General features: G+C 42.1%; 2 protein-coding genes across 3 annotated transcripts in view; one reads left to right on the top strand and one right to left on the bottom strand.

The window, feature by feature from the left end:
- LOC116398661 (synaptic vesicle glycoprotein 2C-like) overlaps positions 1 to 5,513 on the top strand; it is a 33,853-nt gene extending 28,340 nt beyond the window's left edge. For both annotated transcript variants that reach the window (XM_031875156.1, XM_031875155.1), the window contains 3 exons: positions 278 to 481; positions 576 to 735; positions 1,008 to 5,513. In XM_031875156.1, the coding sequence (XP_031731016.1) occupies positions 278 to 481; positions 576 to 735; positions 1,008 to 1,191 (548 nt within the window). In that variant the 3' untranslated portion in view covers positions 1,192 to 5,513. The remainder of the gene's footprint in view (positions 1 to 277; positions 482 to 575; positions 736 to 1,007) is intronic.
- A 1,110-nt stretch (positions 5,514 to 6,623) lies between these two features.
- Positions 6,624 to 9,086, bottom strand: part of LOC116398694 (proteinase-activated receptor 3-like) — a 3,264-nt gene continuing 801 nt past the window's right edge. Inside the window, exon 2 of the mRNA XM_031875218.1 lies at positions 6,624 to 8,187. Coding sequence (XP_031731078.1) covers positions 7,121 to 8,187 — 1,067 coding nt within the window. The 3' untranslated portion in view covers positions 6,624 to 7,120. The remainder of the gene's footprint in view (positions 8,188 to 9,086) is intronic.

Raw genomic sequence — 9,086 nt, forward strand, 5'->3', positions numbered from 1 at the left:
GTGGACCGGTCTCTGCTGGAGTCTGAGCTGAAGGAGTTTCTGGTGAACCTGCATGAGTTCATCTGGTTTCACCAGAATCCGACCCGGTGGCCCTGATGACGAGCATTAAGAATAACTCTATAGAAACAGACCATCTTCTTTCTGGTGGTCTCTTTACTGATGGAGGTCTGATAGAGGATCAGGAGTAAACTGAGACTGGTTCAGGACCAGTTAAAAGTTCCTCACAGTAACTTTAAATGCAGTATGAAAACTGAACTCTTGTATCTCAATTTTACAGATATTGACGACGTCAAACTAACAAATTCCAGAGTGATCAACAGCTCCTTCCACCACAACAAGACAGGCTGTCAGATGACATTCGATGACGACTACAGCGCCTACTGGGTCTACTTCGTCAACTTCCTGGGAACGCTGGCCGTGCTGCCCGGAAACATCGTCTCGGCCCTCCTCATGGACAAAATAGGACGTCTCAGCATGTTAGGTATGACATAACGTTCTCTATGAAGAGCTGCTTTATTTCTCCTGCTGCACCTTTAGTCCGTGACGTGACAGGCGTGTGGCATTGTGTCCTGCAGGAGGCTCCATGGTGCTGTCAGGCATCAGCTGCTTCTTCCTGTGGTTCGGCACCAGCGAGTCCATGATGATCTTCATGCTCTGCCTCTACAACGGCCTCAGCATCTCCGCCTGGAACTCCCTGGATGTGGTCACCACCGAGCTGTACCCAACAGACAGGAGGTCAGTCACAGTAATTTAAACGGGAGAGAGTGTCCGTGATGCATCACATGAATCCAGGAGAAAGATTTTAGTGAAATAATTCATCTACTAGTTCTGAAAAAGCCAACAGCTGAGGATTATCAATCCAATGTATCCACTGTGCACTGTGTTCCAGAAAAGCCACCATGTTCTTCTGCTGTAGAACAATCCTGAGCAATTTACTCCTTCAAAAAAGAAACTACTTTAAATTCTGACTCTCCCTCTCTTGTGTCTCCTTGTCTCCTTGTCTCCAGGGGAACAGGCTTTGGCTTCTGTAACGCCATGTGTAAGCTGGCTGCGGTGCTGGGCAACCTGATCTTTGGCTCGCTGGTTGGCATCACCAAAGCCATCCCCATCCTGATGGCGTCATCTGTGTTGGTTGGCGGCGGGCTGGTGGGGCTCCGACTGCCAGACACTCGCGCCAATGTCCTCATGTAAACCTCGACACGGAACAGCGTGTTGTTCACCAGGTGTTTACTCAGCTTACTGAATAAATCATCAGTCACGGACTCTGATTCATGTGAATATCACCGAAACAAGCATTGCTGCCATCCATCTTGTTTTTTTATTATTTGATGAATGATGTTCTCAAACAAGTACCGGACAAGTGATTGTTATTCTGTTCTATCTGAGTAAAATACCTGGTAAATAATACAGGTTAATGCAATGAGCCGTAGATATAGAGAGTCCAGAAACAAGTGGTGATTAAAACTCTGTATATCAGCAGCTCGTTAGCTGTTTCACACATGCAACCCACTAATGCACGAGTCAAAGCTGCAAGAGGCTTGGACGGCCCTCAACCGTCCCCTTTGGAGTCCTGCTCAGATAAAAGGAATAGTTTGACGCTTTTGGAAACGTGCTTATTCACACACTAGCAGCCAGTTAGCTTAGCATAAAGACTGGAAGCACGCGGAAGTGCTAGTACAGCTCTGTCCAATGGTAGAAAAACAAAATCTGCCTCCCAACACCTCTAAAGCTCACTAACTAACACGTCATATGTTGTTTGTTTAAACTAAAAGACATTGTCGTGAGCAGTTTCATGTATTTAACCATAGTTTTTACATGAAACTGCTCTCAACAAGGTCTCCCATAAGGTCTGTGGATTATCTTGAGTAACCGGGTCATGATTACTGGAAAGAGTCATGCTGTTGAGTTGTTCAAATGTATTTTTTGGCGCTTTGAGCATCATAGGCAGAGTGTTTTCTAGACCCTTGACACCCCAAAACAATCTAGACTGATAAATAGCTCTACAGGTACGAAGAAAAACAGGTATTTTTGATTTTGGGGTGAACTGTCTCTTTAAGAATTTTCAAACAACAGATTGTGGTTTTAAGAAGGTTTATGAGCCGGACTATTTTTTGGTTAGGTGCAGAGCCAGGCTAGATTTTTCCCTCTGCTTCCAGTCTTTATGCTAGTTAACGTCTGGCTAACCTAGTTAATGTCTGGCTAACCTAGTTAGCCAGACATTCATTTGGTCTAAGTCTCTAGTCGTTCTTTCTCGGTCAAGTCGAGTCAAGTCACAGGTTATTTAAGTCAAGTAAAGTCAAGATACTTCAGTATTACCTTCAGTATCCTGTCTTTACAAAGAGAAGATACGAGGTATTAGTACCTGTCCAGTAATGTGTGATATTTTAACTGAAAACATGAAATGAGCACATGAACTGATCAAGTCATGAAAACAGTGACTCGAGTCGACTTGAGTCCAAGTCACAAAGACTCGAGTCCTCGTCTCTGTAACTGGCTGCTGTCAGTCGCTTTATCTTTGACATAATCTTCTCTTTTAACGTTCAACAAAATGTGGAACTATTCCAAATCATTTTGAAACAGTCTTTTATGTGATTATGCTTCTTTACTGGTAAAGCTATATATTTAGTAATTTATGTATTTATAGTATTTATGTTAGTTATTGCTTCACCGGTGTGCTCTTGACCTCCGCTTCTACACCTGAGACCAGAACTCCACTGACGGTTGAACACGTTCGAGCCTTTTGCTGCAACTTGCAAGAATGACAAGGCCATAATTAAAGAAAATAAAAAAAATCTATAACGATATCGTAGTTTAGTCAAAACCGGCAACTTCAGCAGCTACATTTCTAAAGTGAAAAGAAGTTTACATTTTCTGCTTTTTACAGTAAGAGACTTTTGAGATTGGAACCCTTTTTGTCTGAATGCTTCCTCTCTCCCTCTCTCGTGTCTGTGTCGTGTTCGTCTTGTGGCACCGAGCTCATCTTGTCAAGAAGAATTTATACTCTGCTGTTATAATCTGCTCTTCTCCTCGTTTCTTTGTCTCACCGTCTTGGTTTCCTCATCGTGTCTTGTCCTCTTGCCTTGCTGCTGCTGCTCCCTCCAAAACTCAAAGGCCTTTCTCAAATGTCGTGCCTCTCTCTCCATTGAGCCCGTCTCTCCTTCCAAACCTTTGCAGGAAGCTTTGCTGCTCTGTCCTGCTTTTTTCGTCTCTCATCTCTTGATACTGCAGTGTGTGTGTGTGTGTGTGTGTGTGTGTGTGTGTGTGTGTGTCTAGACAAACCCTTATAATATTCAAACCCGGTCGCAAGAAGAAATTGGCATTGTACGTTTTTTGTAAACAACGGAACATCTTGGATGTTGACGTATCTATACCAAAAAGTAACGTAACAACTTAACAACGTATCAACTTAACAACGTATCAACTTAACAACGTATCAACTTAACAACGTATCAACTTAACAACGTATCAACTTAACAACGTAACAACTTAACAACATGACAACGTAACAACGTGACAGCGCAATGTGATATTGAACTTGACAGCGTAATGCGGAAGCTTAAAGGGACAACGTAACGTAACTATATGACAACGTGACGGCGCAACGTGACGCGGTAGCTTTATGCGTCAACTTAACACGACAGCGTGAAGTGACAACGTAACGTGACGGTGTGACAGCATAATGTCACAGCATTACGTCACAACGTAACGTTACAACTGTAACAACTTAACTACTATTAATAAGCTTAGATGCCTTTTTTACGTAGCTTTTCATAACAAGTGCAACGTTGGGTGAAAATCACACAAACTTTTGGTTTAACACGGACACAAACAGTGGTCTCTTGGGGGAAAGTCGTGTGTTTAGTATTTTAAAAGTCCTATATTTTTTTTTTGTCCCATCCAATATTCTTCCACCATTAGTGGACATTATTGCTTGTTATACTCATTACAATACCACATGACTTTTAATAACGGTCGCTCGATATACTACGTCACTTGCTCTGACTGAATGCAAAGATTTTGACGTATCAATGGTTTACAGAAACGCACATTGCCAACACTTGTTCCTGGCAACTTGGCTTGTCTTGTGTGTGGAAACCCAAGTTGTTGTTTTTTTTTGTTTCTATACCTGGGAAGTGTTTTTAGAGGATTTGAACTACATGATGAAGTGAAAATAAAAGCCATGCTTAAAGGATCAGTTCACCCAAATTCCAAAAATACATATTTACTAGCAATACAGATAGTGGACACCAGAGTCAGTAGGGTTCATCATCTGGGGACCATGAATATTTGTAATGTCATAGCAAACAGTCAATAGTTGAGATATTTTAGTCTGGATTGTGACGTGTCTTTCTAGAAACAGTGTCCTGGTTCCTCACACTGTGAACAGATTTCCTTCATAGAAAGAAGATCCAGTAAAAAGAGTGAGAGTGAGGATGTGGATTATCCAAATTACATTTTTCAATGTTGCTCCTCAAACAAACCTCCATTCACCTCCATTGTAATGAGTTTGAAGCAGAAATGTCAGAGACGGATATCTGGACAAATAAAACTACCTGCGTGGCTTCAAACCAAATAAGAAAATATGTTTTTATTGTGATTTGGGTGAACAGATCTTTTAAAACCTTTAATGAATTAAACTCTTGCTGCTACAATGTTAAAAAAAAGGCATTAGATAATTTGTAAAATACTCACTTCTGGGTTTGTTCAATCATAGAAAAAAGTCAAATAACACAAAAAATACAGCACTGTTTCATTCAGTTATTCTGAAATCTGTTCCACGATGATAACATGCAGAATGTGATGTTCTGTTGCCATATTTCTGAACAGCACATTTGTGCAGTACATGACCTCCTCCATGCAGCTATTTCCTTTTTTAAGATGACATTTCTTTGGACTGGAATGCAACCGTTTGAATCTGTTTTTCCTGATGTTTGATGCTTTGTCTCTGCTCGTCACCTCCACTTGTGCTGGACAAACAACACTCTTCATCCCTTTTTCCAAAAAAAGAAGAAGATCCTGCATGTTTGTTACTGAAGTCCTTCTGTTGTCTGTGCTTTTTTTCCATGTTGGTGTCTTTCGCTGTTTCCTCTGCGGGGGTGGGTGGGGGGTCGGGGGGGACAGACATGTGATTCCCGGGTCAAAGGTGAATGTATCATTCTCGTGTGTTGTCAGATTTGTTGTGGACAGGTGTTCATTGTACTCAGTTGACTTCTAGGTCATTGTGAAAGGGCATGCTCGTGGTGAGATGACTGTATGTACTACAAGTTGTTATCCAGCAGAGAGCGGGGGTCCAATCTGTGAAGGTTTACAGTTAGATTCTGAACCAGATTCATGACTTTCAGATTTGAAAACCTCTGCTGTGAAACAATATGTAGAGGTGTGTGTAAAAAAACAAACTATTACCTGTCCTTGATATGATTTATTTTGATAAGAAAAGGCTCAAGTGAACGCAGTGTAAAGGTGGATTCCTCTGGTGTGTCTACACGTTGAATAAAGAGTTTCATTTGAACAGCTGTGGGGCTTCATTCACTGTGTTCAGTGTGTGAATGTGTTTGCATCCCTTTACACCAGCAGAGGGCCCCGTTTATATATACAATAAACCATGACGTTTGTTGCCGAGAAACTTTGTTTGACGTTTCTGCAGCTTCAGTCTGATCTTCTATCTCGTTGTGGTTCTTCATGTCAAACAGTGCTGAAGATGGTTCAGTGGTTAAGGACGTTGACTGCAAACACTGCCACGCGGGTTTAAACCCCGCGTGAGGTTAGCCACCCTAGAATGAATGTGCATCACTGTGGTTGCATTTGTGAGCTCTAAAAAAACACAAGCTCATGTGAGCCCAGGGTGACGAACTAGCTAGTCAGGCCTTTTTTCACGTTATCTGCAGTGATTTAGTCTGCAGGCTGTGATGAGCTGATCATGTGACCTTCACCTGCATATTACGTAACACACTGTAAACCTGCCGTATTTAGGCTGTTAAGGGATTCTCTGCATGCTTTCAGTTAAAATTGGTAAATGTTTACGGTTAAAGAACCAACACTTTTAATCGTGTTTAAAAAAAGAAATGCTAAAATAGTAGATAAAATATGATCAAGTGCTCAATAATCAACCATTTTAAAGTTTAAAATAGTTTCTTAGTGTCAGACACTCATATATATTTAGACATTAGCCTCAGACTTAGTGTTTCCAGACAGATAAAGTCACAAATAAATCATTTCAGGAACCTGTTTTTTACATTTCTATATGTGTCTCTGTGTGTGTGCGTGTGTGTGTGGGTGGGTGGGTGGGTGTGTGGGTGTGTGTGTGTGTGTGTATGTGTGCGTCATCCTACATCCTGTTGATTGGCAGGAAACTCCCCCGGTGGAGTTGGTATTTCCTTCAGTGATAGTTTAATGATTAATTCTTCTCTTGAGGAAGTCAAAGGATGAGATAAAGACAAAGCACTAAACATCTTAAACAACTATATTATTATATCAAATATATATATATATAGATATATATATAGATATATATATATAGATATATATATAGTGAGGCTATATGTACAATTTCTAAATTGTAGAACAGCTTGGCTGTACGAAGAGGAATTCACACAAAATCATCCAAGTAAACATTAAACACAACATCAGACGTAATGAAGTTTATGTTGTACTCATGGTAGCTCCACATGTGATAACAGGAATACAGAAAGTACTCAGCAGTATAGTTTTCTAGTCTGTTTCATGTTATTCTTTGTCAGCTATAAACTTCAAGCAAAAATCAACACAAATATGAAAAAAATACTTTTGTGTTATTTTAAGCTGTACAGAATGAAAATATTAAAAAAACTACACAAAACCATTAATGATCAAGTGTTTGATACATAACTGCATTCTTTCTTTTCATTATTTACACTCGTAAACACACATCAACATATTTACCATCTGTCTTCTCATTCCCTCTCTCTGACTCACACACATGTAAACTTTATTCTATAGAGAGCACATCTAATGCAACACATACGTTAGTCCATTGCTTGTTTATCATAAATACAATCAGGGTCCTTTTGCTTTCTCTTTGGATTCCAGCCACAGAGAAAATCTCCCTCTCAATCTGCTGCACAGTTTTTGGTTCAGGTCCCTCTTACACAGACAGGCTGAGGGTCTTGCCTTTAAAGCCCCTGGAGTAAAGCGTGGCGCCTACAGACTTGGACATGACAACGAAGAGGAAGGGGTCCAGACAGGCATGGAGGCAGCACAAACACACCGCCACTTGGAAGTGCACGTACAAACTATCCGTCCCGTCCGCGAACAGCTGCACGTAGTGGACGAAGTGCAGGAGTCCGGCGGGAGCGAAGCACAGCAGGAAGATGACGAACACCAGCGAGCTGGCCTTGATGTACATCGTCCAGTCGTGGTGCGATCGGTTGAGCTCGCACACGATCCGGCCGTAGCACACGACCGTGACCACCAGCGGCGCCAGGAGGCCGAAGACGGTCAGAATCAGGTTGTAGTAGAGCAGGAAGAAGTGGGAGTCGTGGCCCAGGGGCAAGACGTCGTGGCAGGTGATGCGGTCGACCTCGGGGAGCCGGTAGCTCTGCTGGACGAGCAGTTCGGGGACGACGGCGGCGCCAAACACCCCCCACATGGCCACCGTGACCCAGGCCGTGAACATCCTCTTGGGGAGACTCTTGTACATGAACGGGTGCACCACGGCCAGGTAGCGCTTGACGCTGATGCAGGCCAGCGTCTGAGCCGAGCAGTAGAGGTTGCCGTAGAAACAGGCCGTGACCACCCGACAGGCGGCCTCCCCGAGCACCCAGTGGTTTCCAAGGAAATGGTAGTGGGCCTTGAAGAAGAGGGAGAGGAGGAGGAAGAGGTCGGAGACGGCCAGGCTGCAGTAGAGGATGGCGGAGGACACCTTCCTGATCTTGGAGGCCAGCGTGCACAAGATGGCGACGTTGGCCGGGATCCCGGCGGCAACGACCAGCATATAAACGACGGGGATGACCCGCGTGCTCAGAGGCCCGCGGAGGTACCCGACTGTGCCGTTGCTTAGGGACCGCAGTGCTGGAGCAGGATGAGATGAATTGGGAGCTTGAGTCCCATTGGGCACTGAAAGGACTTTGGGCTGATGGATGAGGATCCCTCCAAATGTTCTGGGCACAGGAACCTCAGAGCTGTTCGTCTGCACTTTGTTTCTCCTGTTCCCTGCAACAACAACAAGAAAATGCAAATGTGAATGATGTTTTTCATAAGATTTTTTATACTATTATGCAATATTCTTCCATCTAAATAAATCACTAATAATGAACCAATGAGACTGCAACTAAAAATGATGTTCATGAATGAATAATATGTTGATTATTTCCTTAATACATTGTTTTGTGTAGCATATACAACTTATAATAGTAAAACTGTTTACTAAAACACAAAGTGACACCTTCAGATTTATCGGACCAACAATCTAAAACCAAAGATGTTTAGTCACCGGTTGTTTCAGACGTGATCTTCATAATAAACCAACTTGTGTCGTAAAACCTGATTTTCACGCGAAAGAGTGTTTTTTCTGTGGTTGAAGAAGTGTTCACATCCTTGTTTGAGTGTGATAAGTAAAAGTTTTGAAAGTGCAATAAAATGTTCTCTTTCAGTGTTTCTGGATTAATATTCCTGCTGCATTAATGTGTATGTTGCATGTTAACTCCTTTATATCCTGTTGTCTAGTTTAATCTACATCAATGCATCACATTCTATAAGATCATCATATGTTTGTAGCGTCTCTGTCCTGTGAGAACCACGTATCTCTAAAAAGAACAAACAGCCTGTTTTCAGCTTTGTGATGTTGAATTTTCCAGCTGATCCAAGAGGCTTTTTAACACTTCATCCTTCAGTTTATCACAAACATTCATCATCAACACATAAAGGAACACTTCATCCTTCAGTTTATCACAAACATTCAACATCAACACATAAAGGAAACACTTCATCCTTCAGTTTATCACAAATATTCATCATCAACACATAAAGGAACACTTCATCCTTCAGTTTATCACAAACATTCATCATCAACACATAAAGGAACACTTCATCCTTCAGTTCATCACAAACAT

The sequence above is a fragment of the Anarrhichthys ocellatus genome, unplaced genomic scaffold (genome assembly GCF_004355925.1).
Source record: "Anarrhichthys ocellatus isolate YVR2014 unplaced genomic scaffold, GSC_Weel_1.0 scaffold87, whole genome shotgun sequence".
NCBI classification, from domain to species: Eukaryota; Metazoa; Chordata; class Actinopteri; order Perciformes; family Anarhichadidae; genus Anarrhichthys; species Anarrhichthys ocellatus.